We start from the raw sequence: 26137 nt of genomic DNA on the forward strand, positions 1-26137 counted from the left end.
TAAACAAATAATTGATTTGAAAATAAGATGCCAGCAGTGTAACTGGGAAAGACACTGAGCACTTCTACTCTGCAACAAGAAGTTTAGCACATATTAATAACTTTGAGCATATGTTTAAGTGTTGTGTTCTTCCACTGTGCTCAGCATCTTGACAGATTAAACTACAAATGAAATGGAAATGAACATTTTTGGCTAATATGTGATCTTCTTCACAAGGGCAGAGTTAAGGGTGATTCGACAGGCAGCAAGCGTACTATTTTGTTCAACACACATGTATTGAATAGGACTAGATAAAAACTGGTTTTCCTATATAACTTGTTGATTTCTTATGAGATAGTACAATTCTGTCTGTGTGTACAATGCACATTAGGATATCTTGATGTACCAGAGTACCCTCTAATTTAATGATTATGTTCATTGCTGGTGTTAGTGCTGGGACAAGCCTAGCTACGACTATGTGTAGCGATTTCCTGTTGGAATTTCCTCAATGTTTTTTGTACTATGAAATATGAAGAGAAGGTCACGATCAACCATGACTTAAAATCCTGACCTGTAGTTTTGATTCATATGATCAGAAATAAAATATCTACATTTAACTACTAAAGTTATTCCTACAGATATAGATAATTTCTTTTCAATTCCACATTTTAGATGTATTGAAATATCAATTTTGAAAAATAATTTATGGCTCTATAACAGCCATTAGAAAATATGATCTAAGAATAATTCTTTGGTTCTGATTATTCTGTGAAACTCTTTGCTGTGGCTGTGGGTTGCACTTGAAGATTTTGCTGTCTAGTTTCCTTGCTGGGAAGGTAAGAAAATCTGTTGTTGGCGTCTTCATTCCTAGGCAAGATACCGAAGACTATCTGGAAGGTTTTCAAATGCAGAAAACTAGCTGCAAATTACTTAATTCTGGGGCAATCATTCTGGAATGCCTTAGAAGACCTGATTTTCTGAAGAGGCTGAGCACCAATTGCTGAATATAAGGACTTACATAAAGCAGTGGAAATTGCAGTTAAATGAAAACTAGTTATTTAGCTGCATTAATGCAGCATCCATTTGTGAAGTGTTGCAATACTGATAAACTACAGCAATGTTCACATTTTGATACTTTCAAAGGGAAGCTATGAGAACAAGCAAATATCTGAAAGGCTGAAAAAAATTAGAGCACCAGAACTAGGCATCTGAAGCCAAACAAAATATTGTTTTCTTCAAACATGGATCTGCCAATTCTGCTCTCTTCCCAAGTTTCCTGGTTTCTTTATAAGCGATAGCAACTTATCAAGTCAATTTCAGGGAAGGAGACGGTGAAGATTGCTACTTGATGAATTTACTGATTTACTGTCAGATGAGCCACGCTACTGTTACAAGTATGACCACGATCATATCACTTAAATACAATAAAATTATTTCAGAAACAAAGTTATTTCTGCTACTCACCTAACTTCTCCCAGACTAATTTGTTCCTGAAGTTTCACATCCTGAAAAGACTAATTGCTTAGGAAGTAGTTTTCCAAAGCATCTACTAATGTTAGAAGCACAAGTATAAGCCATTTGGTGTCCTGCTCTTAGCAACAACCCATTTGTCAGCTAACAGGTTCCACATCAGAAAAGAGACTCTCAAACTTTCTCACTGGGCCCATTTTTATTTAGTTTTTGCTCAAACTAATTAACTGGTTTTCACCACAAACCAATCCTTGCTCACAGATGGTGACTCTATTCCACAAAACATTTAAGCATGTGCTTAATTCATCAACCTCAACAGGGAATAAGCAAGCATATGCTTAAAATGAAGACAAAACACATGCTTAAATCTTCCACTGAATTGCCCCTGAGTGCTGTCATTAGGGTGAGATTCTTTGAGTCCTCCATACAACAGGAGCTTGAACCTCTGCTTTTCTTGCAGAATTCAACACAACAAGAGCTGCCAGGATGCCTTCATAGTCATTTCTCTACAGCTTATTCAGTCCCTCCTGACCTGTGTCCTGGCACATCTCACCTTTCCACCACCTCAAACATTGCCCTGTGGCTAAAGGAGGGCAGGCCTGTACTAGAGACAGTATCAGCAATTCATGGCAGATGAAAAACACAGGTCAACAAGCTCTCTGTCTACACAATCTACAGCCAGGAGCACACATCAGACAACCTGCGGGCAACGTGGGTGTGGGTGTGCAGGTCTTGGGGGGAGAGTCCCCTCACGCATCCTCGTACGCAGGTTACCTCTTGCTTGTCATGGTTACACTTCTCGCACATGGCCGGCGAGGAGTAATGATGGAAGACGGAGCCCGATAGGTTATCGATGATCATTAACTCCCCGTCGAAGGAGTCCTTAATAATTAAAGAGACACTGTCCAGCCATAAGTTCTCCTAGGGGACAAGAAAGGGGGGAGGATGGGAGAGATCATTTTAAGAATGCTGAGTTTTTTGCTTCAAAGTTTCATGTGAATTTGGGGCTGGGTTCTCCACCCTGACTCATCTGGAGCAGCACCTTGTTCTGCAGGTACCTGCACAGGGTCACTGGGGGAGCATTTTCTCCTTAGGGTGTGTAAAGGTGCCAGAGTTCAATGCAAAAAAAAAAAAAAAAAAAGAGGAGGGACTGTCTTCACTCACCGTCAGTGCACCACGGCACTGCTCATGCCTCCCTTGCAGCTCTGCTGTAGTGCCTCACTCCTGATCTGCTGTTTCCCCCACTCTCTTCTCCTGAGCTTCCCTCTCCAATTTGCTCCTAACACACCTTTAGCTGATCTGCTCCATCCCTCCTCTCCTGGCCCTCAGGTTCCTACACCATGATGCCAATGAACAGGACCCACTGCTGTCACAGCCTTGTCCCCACATGATGCTACCAACTCAGAAGTCTATCACTGAAAGCAAACCTCTCACCCTGAGGTGGAAGAGCCTACCTGCTATCGCTAAGCCCTCAGTCATCAAAGGCTGCCCAGCTTCTCCCCACAGTTACATGCCACAGTCTTGTTGGTAAGCTCAGAAGTGTACTCACCTGTGCTGGAGAGTAACATCTCATGCACAGGTGTCCTTCAGGATCTGTTCTCCCATCGCCTCCTCCTGTTCCTGATCTTTTTCCCTGTCCTGAATTTGGGGAGCCTGACTTGCGGGAACACAGCCCATGAGCAATTTCCAGCTCAATCTCAGCATCCATCTCTGCATCCTCCTGGGCCTCCTTGTTGCTGTCGTCAAGATGTTTCATGAGCACAGCTACCACCACATTGATGAGGACAAACTGGGCTGTGAGCACAAAGCTGACAAAGTACAGTGGGGAGATGAACTGCAGGTTGCTGAGGCAGCTTCGGTCATCGTGGCTGCAGTCACGCAAGGTATCCTTGAGGGGAAGTTGGGTTTGAGAGGGAACGAAGGAAGGAAGGAAGGAAGGAAGGAAGGAAGGAAGGAAGGAAGGAAGGAAGGAAGGAAGGAAGGGAGGGAGGGAGGGAGGGAGGAAGGACTAAAGTAAGAATACAAACTTGGATGCTCTTTATGTCAAAGAACACTGAAGCCAATGTAAAGAAGGCAGCAAACATTTCTATCACTCCACACCCTCTGGGATCATGAGGTTCTCAAAGAATCTGGGACACTATCTGATCATGTGTTCTCTGCTTCAGAGCAAATACATCCAAATGTGTACGGAGCAAACTACTTCCAGACCATCACATGTTGCTGCTGCTGTAGCCCCACACATGTGAGCAAGAACAAAAATGAGCAGTCTAGTACTGCCTTCTCCCATCCAGACTCAAAAGCACCATATGTGTGCAAAGAACCTTCCTTTCTCCATGTCCTTTGAAGAAAGAAAGTATTCATTTTGGATTGCCCTGGTAGCTCTGCAGATGGGTGCCATGTCCAAAGCACCTACACTGAGCTTTGATAACAGGCCTTATAACAGTGGACATTCCCTCTTAGCCTGGACAGTCTTCTTGTTCCTCCCAAGGATAATTTTCACTTTTCTCAGCCAGATGTCTGTAGGACTAGATGAGGTCAAGGTCTGAGTTACCATGGTAGGGAGGGAGACTGGCCCAAGAGGGGAACTTATCTAGCAACCCAGATCCTGCACTCCTTCCCTTTTCTAGCCCAAGCACTTCCGAACAGAGCACACATCAGAATTTCTCCCTCCCCACCATAAGGACATCAGTACCCCTGAGACCCAGTTACCTTCATGATCCCATTCCAGTTGTCACCAGTAGACACTTGGAAAAGCGTGAGGAAGGCCATCCCAAAGTTCTCAAAGGTGGCGTGGCGGCTCATGCCCTCACAGGGGTTCTCATCATTGCATACTGAAAGGAAGGGGATCACAGTTATTAGCGGAGGACACACTGACAGCCCTTAGATCAACAGCAGAAACTGGGGAAGGGGACTTCAGGCTTCTCACAGCCTGGAGACCTCAGGTAATGGCATCAGCACCCTGCCCAACAGTTGGCTGTTGCCCAGCAATACAGAAAAATCCCTGACGGCCCAGCCCCTGGATATCAGACAGTGTAACTCAGTTGCTCAGGGGTATCCTCCCAATGTGTCATTATGCTGCCTTTCTTCTTGATCAACATTCCATGGAAAGAGATGTAGACAAACTTTCCCTGAGTTTTTCTTGTAATCTTGAAGGCAATATCAAGGTAGGCAGTGCAAAAAAGCAAACGTTTAAGAATGAAAGAGAAACCAGACACTGCTTTTATTTTGTTAGGACAATAACAATTCAGAGGGAAATTCCTCTTACATCGATTACACACAAGGGAGAATAAAGGTCATCAAGTAATTCAGTCCTGTTATTGAATGAGTACTGATTTTGAGAAACCTCAGCTTTCCAGCAGGTCTGTAGCTCACACAGGAGCATGGTCTGCTTGAGACTTACCCAGTTTTCCAAAGAGCTCCACTCCTAGAGCAGCGTAGATGAAAAAGAGGAGCATGAAAAGGAGTCCGAGGTTTCCCACCTGAAAGCAAATGGCATGATCAGCCTACCCCAAAGCCTATTTCATCTGTACAGGCAAGTGTTTCTGTCTTTCAAAGCCTGAAGAGAACACTAGCAAATTCCCAGTGTTAAAATGCAACCAAACAACTGCTCAACACTTGGGAAACCACCAGTGATAGTACCAGTTGCAACTGGACTTGAAGGATGCTCTTTTCCCAGTTACCTCCACTCCAGCACAAGCTATGGCCAGGGCTGACTGAAGTGCTGAAGTGTGCAGCTTCTGGGCCAGATGAAGACAAACACATTGGAGCAGGGGCACAGAAGGTGAAGCCAGTTTGGCTGGGTGAAGGACAAGCTATGGATTACAGCATACAGACATGTCCTGCAGTGCTACATGCCCTACCAAACCGCCTAAGTCCCTTGAAGTTATGCTCACGTGAAGAGCGCAACAGCACTGCTCCAAAGAGACAGGGACACAAGTGAATCAGCTCCTGCCATGAACCAGGCAGAGCATGGTGGGGCAAAGCACCAGCTACATGTGAAGGTTACAGCAGGGCTTGTGGAAGGAGGAGGCAGGTGGGAAGGAAGACGTAAAAAGAAGCACTTTTGAAATGTGTGGAGAGGAGGAGAAGAAGAGAGAAGAGGAGACTATGAAGGAGTCAAGAGAGGAAGCAGGGCTTCCTTTGCATCTCATGGATCATAGGCGAAAGCCTGATTTCTGGGCCTCCAGAAGGTGTCATTTGGAAACCCCCCAATGAGATGATTGCTGCTCTGTGGTGCACGAAGGCAGCAGTGCCACCAGCAATATGGGCACTGCCCCCAAGTCCTCACTCTCCCAAATCACTGCTTGTCTCTGAATCTCCTGCCTCCCAGCATATGAGGCAGTTGGGTTATATGTGAGAAGCAGGAGGGGGTTTTGGAAGAGGTAGGCTGAACAGTAACGGAAAATGCCAGTAATGGTTAGCACACTGTTGGTGGAACAAGAGAAGGCAGGGAAAAATTAAGGATCTAACTGGTATATGCATGTTTTTTAAAAACTGAACACTGTCTGGTCTGAATGCACGTGGTCACTGGGCCTTTGTTAGGATCATCCACTTCAGGAGTCTAATTTAGTCATTGCAATTGCTGTGCCATCCAAACTCAGGAGAGAAATAAATGATTCAGCCCACCCACTCCCCTGGGCTGCCAGATCCTGGCTCCCTACATACTCAGTGGAGGGAATCATTTCTGATGACTAAATTGGACACCACAGTAAATGCTGTGAACACACACCTCTGGGTCTGTGTCTACAGGGCATTAAGAAAAAGAACTTAATAAAACTTAGCTAAGGGCTACATTTCCAAAGGGCTCTTTAAAATTAAAGCTCTATTCACTATCAAGAATTGTTGCAGTATAACAAAGACAGGAAGGGAATTGAAACAGGACAACTGGAGACGCCTTATATGCCATTAGCAAGCCAAGATCCCTGATGTGAGTCTGTGCTCTAGGAACATAAAAAGAAAGGTCGACAGGAGGAAAAAGTGCAAGGCAAAGGACAGCTTATTTTAAACTGCTTCTTTTCACAAAGGCAATAAATCTTGGAGAATAATATTACAGATAATTCAGTTGTCCCCTGAAGACCCAGTGTATAAAATATGGAGACTAAATTCAATCTTAACAGTGAAACTTGGGGGATTTTGGCCCTGCTTTAAGTGCAGATTTTTACACAACTTTAACTATGGAATGATTTTGATCCCTCTGTTATATAACTTTATTAAATGAAGCCAACCTGTTACAGAAGGAAGCAAAAGCCAGTCGATAGGAAGTGGATTGATCATAGGCTTTGATGCTGGGAGGATTAAGTACTGCTTGTTATTACCTTCCAGGGAATACCTAGAGGCCAGACCTTTCGACATCTGATTGTGAGGGTTTTGTGGCAGATATTAATGACCTCCAAGAGACCTGACCTGCCACATTGGTTAGCAAAGGAGCTGTAGGTGAATGGGAGAGAGAAAATCCAGAATTTATAAAGTACGGAAGAATATGCTTGTGGTTTGTGCCTAGGATGACAGCAGGGCTCAGAGGCTTGAACTGAGGTCCCAGCTGTGCTTTCTGCCACCCTGAGAAAAACACTTCAATGCCTGATGACTCAGTTTCTCCATCTACACGACAGGGATATGAACATTTCCTCCTATTTGTTCTCTATATTTTGGGGGTAGAAGTTGAGTCTCACCGTTTAAGTATAAATATACTGCAGAGTCCTCTTACCAAGGGCTTCTGGATATACTTCAGTCAGCTCTTAACACCTGTGTGCATATATCTGGGTTGCAGCATAAGCATGCCACAGACATGCAGACACTGGATCTGGAGACCTGCTCTGTTCCAGATCCTCGCCTGAGAAAAATCAGCTGTTGTGGCTCCTGGAATGGAAAAGAGCAAGGTGCAAAGAAGCTGCACTGAGCCAGCCTGGGGCAGCAGAGCCAGAACTAATAAACGTTACTGTCTCAAAGCTGCCTGGTATACGCACACCCTTAATTTCCTGTTCCTTCCATTGTCCAGTGTATCTCAGACCCCAGCTATCCTGGATGATGATATTATTATACATCCTACATATGAATTATATAATTATTACTATTAGACAAAACCACAAATTATTATTGTTTAATAAAAAGCATAGGAGATCAGACAGAGCTCAGGATCTATAAAAGATCACAGTGTTTCCCCCTCACTTTTGTGCCATGAGATTCATCTAACTCAGATTGACATTTATGGTCACCAACATCAGAAGTAAACTCCGTGGGTAACTACTCATGCTGTTTTCAGATTGATTCTCAGCTCTTCATCACTCACTGAGACTGGCACATTAGCTGATAAATCAACTGACAAATGCCCATGCATTTTGATATCATGCAATATAGCTGCCTGCTCGGGGCCTGGCAGGGGAATGGTCTGATGTATGATCAGTAGAACCACTCGCTGCCATTACTCCTTGCTTAAGAATTCTCTCTCAAGGATCCAAAAGGAAGGGGACCAGTCTCCCTGGCTGCTCATCCATCACAGAGGATCCTCACAGTGGGCTTGAAGCCTGTGTAAAGCGCCATGTCAGCATCTCATTTGGGAACAGCTGCCACTCACAGCTCATGAAATCCTCCTGTCTAGCTGTCTTGCAGTAGACACTTAACTGCCGGCTGCGTGAGCCACAACAGAGCGTGTCACTGCTTCTCATACATGAGAGGCTTGGAAACACAAAGGGATCCAGAAGGAGAGAGGAAGAAAAGCAAGTAGGAAGGGGGAGGCACTGGCTAAGAAAAGGAGTAATGGGAGTGCGAATGAAAGAGAGACGGGAAAAAGAGGGCACATGCAGGGATGGGTGAGAGGGGCAGAGATGCAAAGACCTCCTTTCCTCCTGAAATGACTGTCAGTCACTCTTCCCTTCTTATGGAAAGGGGACAGAGGAGCTGGGGACTAGTCATAAGCAGTTAGACACTAGCTAGATGTGATGGGAAGAAATATGCCCTTATCCAGGAATCAAGCCTTATTTCATTCACCCACTGGAGAACAGAGATGTGAGGTGAGCTGTAACCCCGTGACTGACACGATAACCTGGACAACATCTACGTGAGGAGAGCTGTACCCCCATGAATGACATGAACATTTGGACATCACCTTCAGGCAGTTGCCTGCACAACACAATAGATACCACCTCTGAGACTCCACAGGAATCAACCCTTTGGAAAAAGAGTGTAGAAAAGGAGAGTCTTTGGGGGAACTGGTCTGTTTTACCTGTGGCAGAGCTTGAACAACTGTATCCAGCAGTGCTCGCATTCCTGTGGCCATCTTCAGTAGCTTCAGGACTGCCACAACAAGCACAAGAAAAGTGTCACTGAGACTGATCTCAGAAGGTCCATCCTTTGTGTGACTTACAAATGGCAGTAGCACAAGACAGATATCCTATCTCCCCCTGCCCTAGAAAAACTAGATTGTCACCTTCTGTCCCTTTCTCCCTTTTCCCACTTCTTTTGACTGTACAACCCCAGTGGTTCCTTCTCCTCCCGTCCATCTCCTTCTTACTTCTGCCACCCGTGCCTATCAGGCCTCTTCTTCTTCACCCAGACAGTTTGGCCAAGAGCCCTCTTTCTCCCAGCAGTGTGTATCACAATTCTCTGCTCTGATTTTTCATTACATCACTTTCTCTTCCTCCAGCCACCATTTGTTAAGGCAGCTTAGCACACCTTGGCCACCACCAGGAAGATTCGGTCCCCTCCCTGTGCAAACTTCAACTTGCTGGGTGGCCCCTTCTCCAAACACCACTGCCATAATTGCCCCATAAAAGAATAACAAGGGAAGTTCAGCTCTCACATGATCTGCTCACCCTCCTGGTCCTTCACCTCCTGTTAAAACTACTGCATCTAAATGCCTGGCTAAAGGAAGCCTTAGCCTCCAGGCTGTCCTTAGTCACATCCCCTACCTCCCTCCCAGTGCTAGGGACAGGGCGAGCCCATGACTCTACAGCCACTGTTCAATGAGTCATGGCACCAAGTCCCACTCCATGGTCGCCTACACCCCTGCCTTTGGCCAGTGTTTCTCTCACCCCGAGCGATACGCAGCACCCTCATGATCCGGATGATAGTGGGGTTAATTGGGAGAGCAGCATTGATTTCAATCTCTTCCAGTGTGATGCCCATGACAGACAGCAGTACAATGGCCAGATCCAACTGGTTCCACCTTAAGAAGAAAAATTGAAGAGAATAAAGGAAGATGGAGCTTTTCCATTTCCCTGGGAAAAAAAAGTGAATTGTCTCCAGTTCAACCTAAATATTTCTTTATGTATGAGTTCGAGGCCCCACTCTGAGTCAGCCTATATGGGCTTTTGCAGACAAACAGAGATTCACTTTGCACACACCCTGAGCAGCCAGAGGCAAGCCAGCCTGATCTGAAAGCATGGAGCTAGGTTACTATGGTGCCATGCTTTGACTAATCGGCTCAGCTTTTTATGACCTTACTACCTCAAACCAGCTTCATCATATACATTCTGCTTCAGCATGCTACTGGTTTGCCTCAAGGGCAGGAAAAGAATGGTTCTCTCTAACCCCACCTCCTTTGCTTTCTAGCCTAACCAGCAGATGCCAACCAGGAGGCAATTTTTGGACAACAATTATTACTGCCTCGGCATTGCGGTTCACAGGGGCTGAGGCTAGGTCCATGTTGTGCAGAAATGGGAGGCAGTCAGGGCACTCTGCTACCACCTCATACTCCAGATAAGGATCCATCCTCAAAACCTCCACCCCAAACCCATTTGTCCCACAGCCACAGTAGACATAACCCTCTGCTCACCTGTCTTTGAAGAATCGCCGCAGACCAAATGCCACCAGCTTGAGGACTGCCTCCAACACAAAGACAGTGGTGAACAGGTAGTTGCAGTACTTGAGGGCGGTCTCCAGGGACTGCCAGCAGAAAGAGAGGGTAAAGAATTGAGGCAAAAGCAACATCAAGCATGTAACCTATGGGGGGACTCTCTTGAGTGCCAGGAATTCACTGGGGGGTGGGGAAGCTGCCCCAAGACTCCTACCTACATGAATGTGGGGGCTGTCTACTAAGGGCAACCTCCATCCGGCCCCTCTGCCCCACGTTGTTCTCAGAATTGATTAATGCTCTTCTCTCCTGTACTGCTCAGCATAATGGGGAAGAGGAGGCTATTGCAAGAGGAATCCACGAAGTACTATCAGCCTCCTCTGGATGGCACCATGTTAATGGCACTGGCACAACTATCAACCAGGAGTGAGGCACAAAGGTTACTCCAATTGTGGATACATGTCATCTCTGATGGGATGAAATCCCTCCTGTGCCTTGGTCTGGGGCAGGTATATGTCATATCTTCTAGCCATTGGGCTTCTGGTTCTTTTATGTGCTGCCCCTTCTCCATCACTGAGGACCAGTGTGAACTGGTCAAGCACTTTGGCAAGATTATTTAGCAGAGCCTGACAGCAGGCTGGCATGGCTGGAGCTACATTCCAGGGGAAGGAGCTGAGGGGTAAGGAAGAGGAGTGACTAGTTCAGGAACAAGGGCCTGACTTGAGGATGGTAACAGATAAAAGTTGAGAGTTCCTGCAGAGTAAAACTGGGCGCCATCAAGGGCAAGGTAAAAGCTGGGCAGTTGGGCAAGATGGGCAAGAAACAGAGGAGCCTGGCAGTGGGTTTGAATGAGGACAGACAGATTCAGTTCCTGATCAAAGCCTGGGCTATCTTGTACAGTATCTGCTTAGACACCAGAGCTGTCACTTAAACCAAGGGTCTCCTGAAGAGAAAACTGAAATGCCACCAGGCAGATGTGATGAATGCTTTGTCTACATACGAAGGCAGAAAGCTCCTCTCATATGTGCAGCATCCATTTTTTCCATCAAAGGCATCTAGAGCTTTACCAGGAACACTGAGAGGTACATGGTCTTCCTCAGCCAAAGTATAGAACTCATTTGGCCTTCAAGGCCCTTTTCTGGGCATTACCCCCTGCAGCTGAGAGGGGCTCTGCTCAGTGCTTTGGCCCTGCAGGTTCTCTTACAGAAAAAAGGTGGCTTAGTAAAGACATCCCATCCCATGATACACAACCAGCCACACTAATCCTCTCAGCTCAGGCCATATGACATGGGAATTGGACTGACATTTGGAAATCTGATGCAAAGCTTGAAGCTCCCAGGACACTGCTGCTTCCACCACTCCTCCTGTTAGGATCCAGGGGAACATATAAAGCAGACCAGGCAGCTAAATTTGGGTGACCCACATACTCACTTAATAATATAAAGCAGAGAGACTTAATTGCACCATGCTTTCCAGGGGCCCGACTCTTGCTTAGATGCCTTCTCTCTATTGATTTTAATGGATAACAAGTGTCTGAGTAGGGGCTACCTTTCTGGATATATACATAACTTTGCCTACTACATTAAGTCTTGCAATATTTTAAGAGTATTTTTTAGAGACACTCAAGTGTCCTACGTATGCTGGTAGTCAGTGAGCTGTAGCTGGTACATCAGAGAGCTGTAGCAAAATAACATAATGACTAGAGGCAGGACTTATCTCCATGATCTCACTCACCACAGGTTGGTTGTAGTGCTCCAAGGACATAGTGACCACGTTGAGGCAGATGATGAAAGTGATGAAGATGTCCAGATAGTGGCTGGTGCAGACCGAATGAATAAGGAGGCGTATGGGGCAGTACGTAGCATAGTACGGCAAACGCTGCGCCTCTTCAGTGGAAAGAGGGAGATGGGCAGAGTTAGGAAGAAATTGGAAGAAAGAGAGAAATGGGTAAGAAACACTGAGGAGGGAGCAGGCATAAGAGTGGTGATAGGTTTTGGAAAAAAGGGGAATGAAGGTTGGGGAGAGTACAGAAAAGGATGGGTAAACAATAGGGGACATAGGAAGGAAGGAAAAAAATGCAAAAAGGAGAAAAGTAGAAGTGGGGAAAATGAGTAGAAAAAAGACAAGGAAAGGAATGCTAGGAAGAAAATCTGTTAGTCTATGTTTGTGGGAATGGTGCTAAATCAGCATTTCATGCCTCGACAAATTAAGATCACAAATGATAAAAGGGAGCAGATGGTTCCAGGAGAGGCCCGGAGTGTCACAGGAGAGAGGGGAAAAACTGGAGAGAGGAAGGGAAAGCATGCCCACAGGCTGTGAATGGAAGAAAACCATCAGTCTGGGGTAGTAGGGATGATTTCTAAGGACAAGTATGCTTTCACAATTTTTATCTAAAGGTAATACAGAAAAGGACAGAAACAACAGGAAGAAGGCTTGCTTTACCACAGAGGGTCTGGGACCCCAAGGAGTGACACTGCAACATTGATGGAAAGAGCCAGGAACAAAACACAGGGGTCTTCCTCTTTTTTTTCCCCTCCTCTTCTTTAAATTTGGGTTTAAACACAAAGGATGGTCTGTCCAGGTCTTCCCCCAAACACCAGCTGGATTGCAGGAAGCCCAGGTGGGACTATCCCAAGCCCACAAGGTGCATGTCCTCTGTCGACAGTGCACGTCAGCATGTGCACAGGGGTATTTTTGGTACATGTTATCTCCTAAGGGGCAGCGTGCTAAAACCCCAATGGCTTTCCCGGAGTCCCAGCAGACCTTATCAGCCACCCCTCTTCCCCAGACCGCCCCGGTGAGGTGTGTAACGACACGGCAGTGGCACGGGGAGGAAGGCTGAGAGTGTGGCCACAAGCGATGCATTTCGGAGACCAGTCCATCAGGAAAGAAAAAGAAGAGGAGAAGGTTTTTCTCAGAAAACCTTGGCCTACGAACCGACCAAACACTTAGGCTGTGTCTTACTCCTTCGCTTCTTCTCCAGGCGGCGCAGGCGCTTCTCCTCCCGCCGGCGCGCCTCCTCAGCCTCCTGATGCTGCCGGCACTTGTGGAAGTTCTCCACCACCACCCCCACGAACATGTTGAGTACAAAGAAGCTGACAATGAGGAGGAAGGAGATGAAGTAGAGAAGCATCCAGGGGTTGTTGTTGGTCACCGGCTGGAGGAGGGGGGAGAAGAAGGGTGGTCAATTGGTTGGATGCGCAGTGGTATGGAAATGATGGGGGTGGAACTTGCCATGGTAATTGGCTGCTGGGGAGGTGGGCTGGAGTTATAGAAATCAGGGGAGAGGGCTGAGAAGAGCTGGGGCTACAAGCAAGGCAGTTTCTGATTGGCTGACTGGATTTTGGCATCAGCTGGCAATTGATGGAGTTGGTGAGAGTCAAGGGCAAGGGCCCACCTGCACAGTCACCCACAATTCAGGCACAACCCCAGCTGCAGGTCGAGTACAACACCAGTATGTGGTAAAATGGGTGGTCCAGGCACCAGGAACACCTTTGGCTCAAGGGCAAGTAGAGACCATATCCACACACAACCAAAACGGCAATGAGACCAGAATAGGAATGTCATTCAGGCTCGGAAAGAAGTGATGCCCTGACTTTGACTGGGTCTCCTGACAAAAACCTACAAAACCAACAGTGGTGTACCTTGTGTAGAAGTTCAGAGGCAAATGGAGCATCATCCCTGAGGTTCAAGCCTGTGGTACTGCATCCCATGGCAGGTGCCTACACTTGGACACTATACAGGTCATTATCCTAGCAGTAAGGAATAGGGATGCAGTGGGCAGCAGCCCAACAGTCCCTGCTTTACAGGGTATTAAAATAACCATCTGTGGGCCAGGAGGGAGACAGCATGCCCAGAAAGGCACATCGTATTGTTGCTCCATCATTGCAAATAGATAAAGGCCTGCTGTGAGATTCCAGAGTAGAGGGTGAGAATTACTAGACACCCACTGCACAGTCACAGCTACACCTCCCTGCATGGACCAGGCATGATCCTGATCCCTTGCAAATAGATGAGCAAAGGATTCAGAAGGGCCTTGAAACGAACTGTTGGTTTGAAGGAGGTGTCTGAAGCAGGATGTTAAAGCATTCTTCTGCCTTACTAGCCCAAGGAAACAGAAAAAGGTCCTTTCACAATGAAGTCTTTGTACCTGTTGGTCAACAGCCACAGCATCTAGTCCGTTATACATAATATTGACCCAGCCATCCTTGGAAGCCAGAACAAAGAGGGACATCAGAGCCTGCAACATACAAAACAAAGTAATGTGGAGCAGGTACATCTGGCAGGCTGGGAAAAAAAAATTGTGGGTTTATGCTCTAACACACACAACAGTGAAATACTCTTCCTGCCTGTGTCTGCATACATCAAAACCTGCTTCTTCCCCCATGGAGGAGAGGGAGGGGGGTACAGGAAGCCATGTGCAGCCAGGCCCACCAGAGGAGAGAGGTTGTGAAGAACATCTGCTTCACGGCAGGAGGAAAAAGAAAATCAAGCTCTCTGCTGCCACCATTTCTTTCTCCCACAACCTGTAAGCATCATCCTGATACCAACCCACTAGTGACATAGCTTCTGCATGGATATCCTTATCAAATATCTGCCCCTCCTGGCCCAGGGATCAGGCTTTCCAGGCACTGCATCTGTGCCCTGAGGAGGGGTATGTATAGGAGGAGACAAACCCTGTGCTGGTTCCCATCAGAGACAGGGCCTGTAGGCACACTCACCTGCCCCAGGTTGTCGAAGTTATATTTGTGGTGCACCCACTTGTAGTTGGCGGCCACGCAGTCAGACCGGTTGGTGATGTTCCTGATGTCGACTCCCAGGCAGTGGTAGAACTTGCCCTTGAAGAGCTGCAGGAGAAGAGAGACCCCATCAGCCCTTATCCCCACAGGGTTTCCCATGCTCCCTGGAATGTGCAGAAGTGCTCCTAGCTCCTGAGATGGTGGGTGGGCTGCAGTGCTGCAAGCCAAGTGGAGCATAACAGGTAGGGAGGATCACCAACACGATGTAGAGCACAGGATCAAACATTGTTAAGGACCAAGGGCCATCCTTGCAAACCCACACCTGGCTTTTCAGCCTCCTCCATTGCCCCAGGCCAGCAGTGACTGTAAGCCCCTTCCATGTGACAGCCTTTAGGGCAGCCTTTCTGGGTGCAATTAGAGCCACTGGCCCAAAAAGAAAAAAAATCTTCTGTTCAGTCCCTAAGAGCAATCTCCCCTTCTTGCTTCCTAGTTACTGAGAGAGCTGATTAGGAAAAGAAGATCTCATCTGAACTTAAAGAACCAGAAAAAAAAATCTCCTGCTTCTCAGATACTTCTTTTCTCAAAGCTGCACTGCACTTCTGTGGCTCTTCTGCCCAGGGCTCCTTTCCCCATATGGAAGGTACTGGATTGCGCATTTGTACAAATGCATCAGCACAGACTAAGTATAGTGCATTCCCTGAGATGGAAGTAACACCCACGCCCTTGCTCCTCTGCAATGTAACAGCCGAAAATAAAGAGGATTAAATAAAAAAATAAAAGAAAGTTGTGGGTGGATTTAGGCTCAGAGCGAGGGGGAGAAACAGAGCTGACTGGAGGCGGGGTTTGTGCAAGCAGGTGCTGAGCTGCTTGCCCTTGTGGCATGAATGGATGTGCCCAGGGAGCTCTGTGCTATGCCAGCCCTGGGCTCTCCCTATAATGCTGACCCAAACCCTGATCCAACTCCTGCCAGGTGTGAGCATGAACTCCTGTCTCGCACATCCAGCAATGCCTGCACTTGCTGAGCACCTGGCTGTCCTTGCCAAAGGCTGTGGGGGCATTATGGTGGGAGACAGCTCATGAAGGAGGGCAGGTGCAGAAAATTTCCTGGCTTGCCTGCCCTTCCTGCTCTGCTTGGTTCCCTGTGCCTGTTGTAGCACCTGGGGGTACAGATGTTCATGGCAGGGGTGGGGGCATGGGGGCTGTTTGATGGGCGGTAACAACCTACCTGCACGCCAAGGATGCCAAAGATGATGAAGAAAGCGCAGCAGATGAGGACGATGTTTCCTATGGGCTTGAGGGAAGAAATGAGCGTCTCCACAACCAGCTTCAGGCCAGGGGCTCGGCTGATGACTCTGGAAGGGAAAGAAGGGGAGGGGTGACAGAGGGACAGGGCAGGGATGTTTGGCCTAAGCTAAGCATTTTCAGCAGCAGTGGACCTCTGCTCTCCCTGTGCAGTGACCCATCAGTGGGGATCAGTATCCTGTGATCAAAAAGCCTCTTCGTCCCATGGATTGCTTATCTGATGAGGTACCTTCAGGGCCAGAGCCATATGGCTAAGGGGAACTTTCCTGTGGCTTATGGCTTGTCAAAGATCATACTCTGCCTGGCACAGGGGGATCTAACTCTGGGACTTTTCTGGGGGAGGGGGGATGATGGGAAGAGGGGGCCAAGGAGGGCTCAGTGGGGCTCTGACCGGAGGGGACGTAAGGTGCGCAGCAGCCGGAGGACTCGTAGCACCCCCAGGATTTTGGCACCGCCAGCAGAGGCCACCGAGACCACAATGTCAATGAGAGACACGAAGACCAAGAAGCCATCCAAGATGTTCCAGCTGCTGCGGAGATAAGCCTGATCCCCAAAATACAGGCCTAGAGAGACCACCTGCAAGAGAAGGGAGAGGGGGTTAAATGATTCCTCTTCATGTTGCCTGGTAGAGGGCAGCTGTGGAGAGAGGGAGAGGATATGGAACACTTATCAACTCCACATGACACTGAAATGTCATCTCATCACCTTTTCCTTTCACCTGGAAGGCTATGAAGGAAAACATCTTTGGGGAAAGTGGTGGCATGTAACTCCAGAAATAACAGGGCCATGGTGTCTTCTCACCTTTCCTTTGTCTCCCTGAGTAACAGGACACTGTAGAGAACGTGTAGGAAACCTTTCCCTGCCATACCACAGACCTGGGGCAAGTCTCCAAGTCCAGAGATCACCTGGGAGGTAAAATCGGGCATGAAAACCCATACTTTGGCTCTTAAAGGGATGGTTCGATTCTCAGCAGTTCTTGACACCAGCAGGTACTACAGAAATTGCTGGCCTTGGGGAGAGCTGAACACCCTGCAAATCATGGCCCAAATTTTAGGGGTTTAACTTCAGGCACTCAGTTTTAGGATTCTTTACCAATCACAAGAGGGGAATAACAAGATTTCCCTATTGTTGCAAAGTACTTAGACACCTATTGAGTAAATACCTCAACTAAGAGCATGTTATTAATATTGTTGCTATTTCCCCCATTCTTGCTCCAGAAGAAAGGGAATAGACATTTGACATCACTACAAAATCCATATCTGAAGGCCAGCTATCCCTCCCAGATACTAAGATCCCTTTGGATTTAAAACCTAGGATAAACATCCCTCCATGCCTGACAAGAGGAGACTCAATTTCAGACAGTATCTGCCTTTACCAAGGCAGAGGGAAGGACTGGCACACTGAAAAGATGGAGAGGTTTTAGAAGAGTGCTGAGCAAACATGAACCATGTTGTTTCTGACACTGGGAAAAGGCTCTGAACTGTTCATATCCAGTAACTTACCTTCAGTGTCATCTCAGCTACAAAAATTGCTGTGAAAATGTAGTTGGACACAGTGAGAAAGATTCTCTCCTAGAAAAAACAGAGAAAGGCCTTAAATGTATCTTGACTTCTTGTTACACTGTCACACCCCTCCAATGAATTTGTTATCTTTTGCTTTCTTGTGAAGGGTCTGAAAGATGTGGAAATAAGAGAGGTCCCCTTGGCAAAGGTCAGTGCTGGGCAGCTTTTTGGCTAAGCCCTGTGCCACAGCTGGGACAGGATCCTACACAACTCTGCAAGGGCACAGTGGATGAGATTTGCAATGCATCCCACAAATGTGGTTTCAAGGTGCTCTCTGCCCCATTCTGCCAGTGCTGCTCAGTCCTGACTTGCTGCGCTGCCCTAAGACTCCTTCCTGAAGGGCTGCTGACCACTGACCACTGGATTGTGTGTAAGTGCAGTAGAGTCTGGGGGTCAGCTAAGACAGACATGCAGAAAAAAAATTTCACTTGCCACTTTGAGCAATCTCCAAGATAGTTCAAAAACAGCATACGTGAATGATAACATGCCATTCCTACAGAATGGAAATTACTTCTACATGTTGGTTCCCAGTCCCTGCCCCTTTTGCCAGTTATCTCTTAACTGCAGGTGCTGGGGGGACCCTCTTACTTTCCAAGAGGGAGGGAACTAAGATTACTGTGGGTTTCCTCATTATAAGACCCTGCAGTGGAGGCACACACTATGTGAATTACTAATACTTGGGCATTTGAATAGATGAGTGGAAGCTGATGTTTAATGCTGAAGTTCTTCCAGAGGTAATACCAGTGCCAGGAACACTTATGAAACTCTGTCAGAGGTTATGCTGAAAAGCAGGTGGGAGGAAATAGCGCTCACCGTGCTTCTATGTTCAATCTGTGGTCTCTCCAGGGCAATGGTGATGCAGTTCAGGAAGATGAAGGCCAGCACAACGTAGTCAAAGAGCTTGTGAGCAATGATGGTTTGGCAGAGGAGTCGAAACCTGCAAGAGAGTTCCACTAGGCACCTGTGCCTTGGGCGGAGCAAGGTTAGGAACTATGATGACAGAGAATTGAGCAGTCTGACCAGAACTGAGCTCTGACACAGTAGCTTTCCTATCACTGATACTGATGTCCCTTGCCATGGGAATAGCCCAGGGTAGCTCACAGTCACACAGAAAGCCTGGAGCAGATCAAGGGCAGAGCAAGGAGCTGAACCTTCTTCCATTGCCCCAGTGCCAGAGTGGTTTCCTAACCACTATGGCTCTGTGATCCTCTCTTGCCCTGTAAAGAAGAGGCTCAGTTTCAGTTTTCTTCTCAAACTCACACTTTGTACCACCCCAGGGCAAAGGGACCACATGCTGAAAGCTAAGGAGAGGCAGATAGGTTGGCAGTCACGGGGACCACACTTCTGTCCACTCTGAAACACACTGTGTGCATTGCAAAGAGCTCTCCCTCATGACCTGTAATGAAACTCCTTTCTTTTCAAGGGGTGATGCACATGGATGAGAATACTGTTGCCTGGGGTACATGGACATTTTCTCGTAGTGAGAAGACCCCTTTAGCAGGAAGAATTTATCCCAAATTTCTTTTTTTTCAGGAAAGAAGAATTCTAACTTTGCCCTAAAAGGTGTGATATGACTGCTGATAAGTTGGTACTGGGACTGAAAATGAAATGGAGAGACTCTTCTGGTACCAGGGGAGGAAATATCAGTATTATGGAGTCGTTAATAATAAATTCCTTCTCCTTTTCGGGTTAATGTTAGCATTCCCTGCCTTGCTTTGCTATAAATATTTATGATTACACAAAAGAAAAATGGGATGCTCCAAAGGGAGGGAAAGTCACAATAGCTATTTAGGATTCTCATCCTTTCTTTCATCTCCAGGAGGCTGTAGAAGGGGAAATGGAGGAGTCAAAACATATTCCCAGGTGGTAAGTTTAAAGTTGCAACCTAACATGCAGCTTAGGGCATGTGGCCAGCATGGCAACAGAATCCTCCCCATCTTCTCAATCCTCTCATGGCAAAAACTGCACAAACCTGTTTTGTGGAGAGAAGAGATATATGGACCAGTCTTCCCGTAACTCACACCAGTCTGGTTTATAGACTTCCATCATCTTCCGGATGCGAAAGCACAGGCTCTGGAGGGATGCAGCAGAAGCAAGTGCCACTGGTTACCTTCCCACTTGCCTGAGAGAGGCACTCTTCCTTTCACATCTGACCCCAAAACACCACTACCTGCAGTTTGCCAGGTTCACTACCCACCTTCCTTTAAGCCCCCAAACGAGGAAATGGACTCAAAGAGCAACAAGCCACTGAAAAGGAGGTAGGAGCTGCTTTGCCAGGGCCTGTTTACCTCTTAGCATCTGGTCTCCTCCCCACATCATCACAACTAAAACTGCTGGTGTCCTTTCTAGAGCAGAATGTTGTCCATGATACCTTCTCAGAGCTGTTGCTGTGGCCCTGTTACATGAGGAGTGTGCTTCCTCGCCACCTCAGCTAAATAAGAGGCCAGGACAGGAAGGCCTTCTCTTGGCAGTTGATCTTGGAAATGATTTAATTTCATACAGCATATATGTCTGTTCAATTTTGATCTGCTCACAGACTGGGCATTGTGGTCTCCCAGGCTGGCACTGCAAAACTCACTTGCCTTGTCTCGTGTCTGTGTTTCCCACTCTAATCTGCTGATGTTCCTCATGCAAAGCTCTTGCTGCTCACACAGCCTGACCTTTCCTGTAGAAATCACTGGCTGCATTGCTCTGAAATAACAGCCCCCATATGACCATGCACATGCCTCACATGTGCCTTCCTCCCACCATCCACCTGTACGACTGCCTTGCAGACAGCCTGACAATGTGGCTTGAGCTTGTCTGGGGCTAGAAGCTCTCATCTGATTGTTCAATGTTGTCCTCCAGCTGTACTTAAAGCACCTTTGCAAGGTCTCCCATCCATGGCAGGGAGACTGAAACTTGAGGATGAATTTGGGGTTTCCCACAGCACTGTGTTGTAACTCCAGGTTCCCTCCACCAAGTACTCACATAATCTATCTCTTCATCATCCTCTCCTCGTTCCTTGCGGTTGTTCATCTTTGGGAAGATCTCCTTGGCGATGCTGGGCATTTTACCATTGCAGTCTTGATGCTCACTGGCCCCAGATGCTGGTCCCAGCTTACGGGTCACTCTGTGGCCAGATGGGACTGAAGCCAACTCCAACAGGTCACAGGAGCCTTTGTTATCCAGGGAGAGTGTCCGGCGGTGATGAAGCACCCTTCCTGTCCCATTTGTCTCCCCATCTGCTGCCCTGTGCCTTTCCCCAGACAGGAGGGATTCATGCTCAGCAGAGGGAGGTTTGTGCTTCAGGCTGTGTCCCCGGGCCAGGCTGTTCCAGCTGGAGCGACGGCTCCCCCAGGCTCCACTGCGGCCCCAGGCACCATAGTGGGAACTGCGGGAGCTGGACTGTAAGAGAGTGGGATGGGGAGTCAGTGACTCTGGGCATAAGGAGGGAGCATGCGATCCTATTTCATATCACAGACTTCTCCCTGGGCCCCTAAGCCAGAGGGCTGCCATTTTTCAGCCATTGAGGAAGTAGCATGGTGGGAATTTAGCAGCAACCTCGGTAAATCTGACAATAAATTGATAATGAGCTAGCAATGGTGTTGGCTGTGATTACTTTATAGCACCATCTGTGTGCAAAGCACTTAAGGGGAAGGTAAATAATAAAGCCAAAGGCCAGGTGCCTGATATTGTTACTTACACCAGCACAGAGCAAGAATAAAGCTCTCAAAAAATCTGATTGGCAGCTTTTTACACTGCCCTGGGGTAAAGGATAACACAAGGTACAGGGTGATGGATAATCTGACACACCATCTTTGAGTACAGTCTTAGTAAAAGGAAGAAATGAGAGAAACAGACTTGTGGTTATAGTCTAGTTCAACCACATCGGCAACTTATCATGTAGTACACAACTGCCAGCTCATCCTGTTGCGAAATAACAGGGGCATGAAAACATTGAGCACCAATGCACTCCCCCAAAGCTATGTGTGTCAGTGGGTAGAAAGCCCAGAAGCTGATGTTACAACATGGACAAGTCTGAGATGCATTGGCTGGACAGCCAGCAGTGTTTGGGAAAGTGCTAAGGGGCAGCAGGACCTGCTATGGGGAGCTCCAAGTCAAGATATCTCTCTTCATTGTTACAAAAGTTTCTAGAAAAAACATCTATTCTGGGACTTGGAAGCTCTGGCATCACCCAGATACTCCTCTGCTCTTAAGGCAGGGCATAATTTTGTGTCCTGTGCTCTAGGAAAACAAGGAAAGGGCAAGAGGACAAAACATGTTTCACTCTAAGAGGGAGACTCTGTCTCCTTAATGTTCCCTCTCTCCCACCAGAAGAATATAAAAGAGCTGAATCCCACACTCAATGGAATATAGATCAATAACCTGGAAATAGACGGCAACTAAGTCCCACACAGCCACTTGCTCACTCCCCTCTGGTGGGATGGGGGAGAGAATCAGAAGGGTAAAAGTGAGAAAACTCGTGGGTTGAGATAAAGACAGTTTAATAGGTAAAGCAAAAGCCGTGCACGCAAGCAAAGCAAAACAAGAAATTCATTCACTGCTTCCCATCAGCAGGCAGGCATTCAGCCATCTCCAGGAAAGCAGGGCTCCATCACATGTAACGGTTACTTGGGAAGACAAATGCCGTAACTCCAAATACCCCCTCTTCCTTCTTCTACCCCAGCTTTATATGCCAAGCATGACATCATATGGTATGGAATATCCCTGTGGTCAGTTGGGGTCAGCTGTCCCGACTGTGTCCCTCCCAACTTCTTGTGCACCCCCAGCCTACTCGCTGGTGGGGTGGTGGGAGAGGCAGAAAAGGCCTTGATGCTGTGTCAGCACTGCTCAGCAGTAACTAAAACATCCCTGTGTTATCAACACTGTTTTCAACACAAATCCAAAAGGTAGCTCCATACTAGCTACTGTGAAGAAAATTAACTCTATCCCAGGCAAAACCAGTACAATAATGTGAACCGACCTGGCTTCCTAAAGACAGGCAATGTGCTTGTGTTAGAAGCCTACAGCAGCAGTGCAATCCTCCACAGCAATCCCCAGATGATGGCAGAAAGACAGAGGAGTGCTTGGATGTCAAAAGAAGGGTGCAACACACATTTTTACTCACTCACTCACTCACTCACTCACTCACTCACTCACTCACCAAGGACCGCTGGTCATAGGTTATTCTCCCCAGGGACATCACACTGCTCTTCCGGGACCCAACAGCAACAAGGATCTGGTCAGGCTGCAGGGAGTTGCATGAAGAGTTGGTGACCCCCCCAGCAGCCACTGGTAGGTTGGAAGAAGGCAAGGATGGGTCCAAGTGTCCATTAGGTGTCACAGGAATTGCACACAGCTTGGGATCTACATGGAAAGATGCAGAAAGAAAAGAAGATGGTGGGTTCCCCACTATGCAGTGACTCTTTCAATGCCTAAGCTGTTTAGCATGTTAGTAGCAGCTAACAGAATACTAGTTGTTTAGCATCAATCAACACTGATTCCTTCTGATTTAGGGTGTTGTGACAAAAGCAGTGCAATCTGGGAAGACTTTGAATTATTTTCCTCAGTCCCCAAAACTGATGGCAGCTCTCTTTGGGGCCAGAGAGAGAAGCAGAGTGTGGTCAGGCAGACTCAGGCTGACAGGCAGAGCAAGAAGTCAAACCCTGGCACCAAGGGGAGGAGAGTGTGCTTCTGCATGCCAGGAACAGACACCTGCATCTTCAGGTCTGAACAAATACCTCTGTCTGTCAGACTGGCTATTTAAAGCAGTTAGGCTGAGACACTGAGGAAGAGACTAAGATGGGGGGAGACCCACAGCCATCCATGTATTGGGGTCACCTTTAAATTACTGAAATCATAGTATTTATCTCAGTCTGTCTTATTACATTGGGCCTCTTCAAATGACTGATCATTCACCCTGAAGATCCAGGACACCTTTGAGAGGTATGTTAGGTGCTGTGGATGACCATCAGCATTTGTTGAGATGGATGGAGAGAATGGGTTACTGGATTTTAATACCTGAAAGGACTGGAACAATCATTTTTGTTTACCCATTGCATAACAAAGATCACATATCATCACCTGCATGCAGTGTTGTCACAGCCATGAATGCACCAACAGACTCCCTAACCTCTTCCGCATCTGCCCTCCTAGGGGTTTGATTGCCTACATTCAAACTCTGATATGGTACAGCCATGCAACCCAGGATCAGACTGCTGTGAAAACAGCTAAGTTGCAGGAAAGAGCTGTGACAAGCCAATACTGCTCCTTGCTGTGGGAGCTGCATTTAAGCTCAGACCTGTGCCTGTGGTCCTTGTCTGGGTTATGCTGTGAGTATGCTTGTGCCTGTCCTTACACCTTGCTGATCCTGATCTTGTCTTGCTGACTGGACTTCTTGGCTTGACCTCAGACCTACCTCATCACTGTGGACATTGGCTGAACCTGGCTAGTGTCAGCGGACCTGCTCTGCTCACCTTGTGTGAGTACTGTGTCTTTGCCAGTGTGGTCCCCGCCCTCCTGCCTGGCTGTCCTTCCCCCTTAGCTCCTTGCAATCCATTGGGAGCAAGCTACTCTTGCTGCTCTCTGCCACCAAGTTCTTTCTGAAGTATAATACTTCCTGTAGAAAGACTTGCAGTCTTCAAGGAAAGACTTCGAGGGGTGGAGACCCTACCTGATAGTTTGTAGGCAGACTGTTCCAACAGTTAATTATCTTTCCTTAAAAATATGTGTCTTTTTTAAGTCTGAATTTTTCTAGCTTCAGCTTCCAACCTTTACAATCTCATTATGCTTTTCTCTGCTCAATTAAAGAGCCATCTACCAACAGAAATCTCTCCTTATGGTCGGCACTTACAGAGTGTGTGATCAAGTCAGTTCTCTGGTTTCTCTAAGCTTCATTAGCCTCGCGCTATGAGGCAAGACTTCCAGATTTGTCTGAGTTCTTTTTAATGTGTTGGTATCCCCTATCCAAATGTGGGTCCTAGATTTGGACACAGTGTTCCTGAAATGGTGCCCCTGAAGCTAAGCAGAGACAGTCTCAGTTCTTGGTCCTAGTTGCTGTTCTGTAGGTCATTGAAGAACTGCTCCCCTTAGCTATCACATTCCTCAGGATGCCAACAAAGCTCTATTTTTCCACAGATAATGCCACAAACTAGCATAAAGTTCTTGGAGATGGGAGTGAATTTTCTGCAGAATCCGCTTTCAGATTTCTCACTAAACAGCAATGGGAGCTAAGGAAATGAGGCTGTTTGAGCTACTGTACCTGAGCCTTCCTGGACCTCTTGGAACTGATCTAACTCCTCCATGTTTGATGAACTCTGATCTTCATCTGAGTATGACCGGTTGGCATCACCCTGGAACACACAAATTTAGAAGCTGTGAACTCATACACAGAAAAGACCGTTTGTCCTTATCTTTCATTGCTGGAATAACTGTAAAATCCTCCTTGGCAGTCAGGCATCAGTGTGATCACGGGAAAGAGTCTCATGTGACCTGGGATGGCTGACATACTGTGTTCTTGCTTTTGGAGGGGCAAAGGACTCATGATAGTAGGGTAGGATCTGCACAGGATGGAAATTGTGAACTCCCTTCCAGAGGGTTTGTCTCTTTCCTTGCAAGGATTAGCACAGTCATTTTATTTTTTTTTTTTTTTTTAAATGAAGCACACTCTGAACTTAACAAGGGAAATGACAGAGGTGTGATGCTTTGGGAGTCGTCCACCCCAGTACCCTCAAAGTGTCTCAAAGGTCCCCTCTTTAGCACCTTTTTTCCTCCTCCTGATGAGGCCTTGGTGGCAACTCACCTCAGCCTGGAACCCCTCCACGAGAATGGCCACCAGCAGATTGAAGAGCACGTAATTGCCGAATGTCATGAGAGCCACAAAGTAGAGGGATGCCCATGGTGAGGTGGAGGCCATGCCATTATAAAGCACGACATTCCAGTCCTCCTGGGTTAGGATCTGCAACCAGGAGTAGAGGCCACATAAACATGAAGGAAAAATGTGAAGGGGATTCTCAGAAAAGGACAGTGAAAGGATACACATCAGGCCTCTTAACTTCCCCATAACCACACACCCACTGCTCATTGTCACTGTCTAGCTGTGGTACTGTCCTGATAACATTAGCTGAGCAAGAAGAAATTAGAGCAACCATGAGGGCAGTCATGTACTGAGGTCATGGTGTTAAACATGGGAGTTGCCACAATAGAAGTGACCTTTGCAAACTGTCTCCTAGGAAGGAAGGAGTGCCCCTGCCTGAGAGATACACCAGCCGATTGGTTATAACATGCAATTGTTCTTTCTCCAAACATCACATGCT

General features: G+C 47.2%; 1 protein-coding gene across 3 annotated transcripts in view; it reads right to left on the reverse strand.

Moving 5' to 3' along the window:
* The window catches only part of CACNA1I (calcium voltage-gated channel subunit alpha1 I), a 178116-nt gene that overhangs the window by 8710 nt on the left and 143269 nt on the right, over nucleotides 1–26137 (reverse strand). For 2 of the 3 annotated variants that reach the window (XM_074871111.1, XM_074871110.1), the window contains exons 14-33: nucleotides 25624–25779; nucleotides 25084–25174; nucleotides 22987–23189; nucleotides 20811–21227; nucleotides 19813–19913; nucleotides 18654–18777; nucleotides 17781–17849; nucleotides 16670–16854; nucleotides 16202–16328; nucleotides 14959–15084; nucleotides 14388–14477; nucleotides 13202–13394; nucleotides 11972–12123; nucleotides 10220–10329; nucleotides 9477–9610; nucleotides 8669–8739; nucleotides 4850–4928; nucleotides 4159–4280; nucleotides 2999–3337; nucleotides 2224–2370 (exon numbers count right to left, since the gene is read on the reverse strand). In XM_074871111.1, the coding sequence (XP_074727212.1) occupies nucleotides 2224–2370; nucleotides 2999–3337; nucleotides 4159–4280; nucleotides 4850–4928; nucleotides 8669–8739; nucleotides 9477–9610; nucleotides 10220–10329; nucleotides 11972–12123; nucleotides 13202–13394; nucleotides 14388–14477; nucleotides 14959–15084; nucleotides 16202–16328; nucleotides 16670–16854; nucleotides 17781–17849; nucleotides 18654–18777; nucleotides 19813–19913; nucleotides 20811–21227; nucleotides 22987–23189; nucleotides 25084–25174; nucleotides 25624–25779 (3036 nt within the window). The remainder of the gene's footprint in view (nucleotides 1–2223; nucleotides 2371–2998; nucleotides 3338–4158; nucleotides 4281–4849; nucleotides 4929–8668; nucleotides 8740–9476; nucleotides 9611–10219; nucleotides 10330–11971; nucleotides 12124–13201; nucleotides 13395–14387; nucleotides 14478–14958; nucleotides 15085–16201; nucleotides 16329–16669; nucleotides 16855–17780; nucleotides 17850–18653; nucleotides 18778–19812; nucleotides 19914–20810; nucleotides 21228–22986; nucleotides 23190–25083; nucleotides 25175–25623; nucleotides 25780–26137) is intronic. The other variant, XM_074871112.1, reaches the window with a different exon arrangement.

Source organism: Strix uralensis, chromosome 5 (genome assembly GCF_047716275.1).
Source record: "Strix uralensis isolate ZFMK-TIS-50842 chromosome 5, bStrUra1, whole genome shotgun sequence".
Lineage (NCBI taxonomy): Eukaryota > Metazoa > Chordata > Aves > Strigiformes > Strigidae > Strix > Strix uralensis.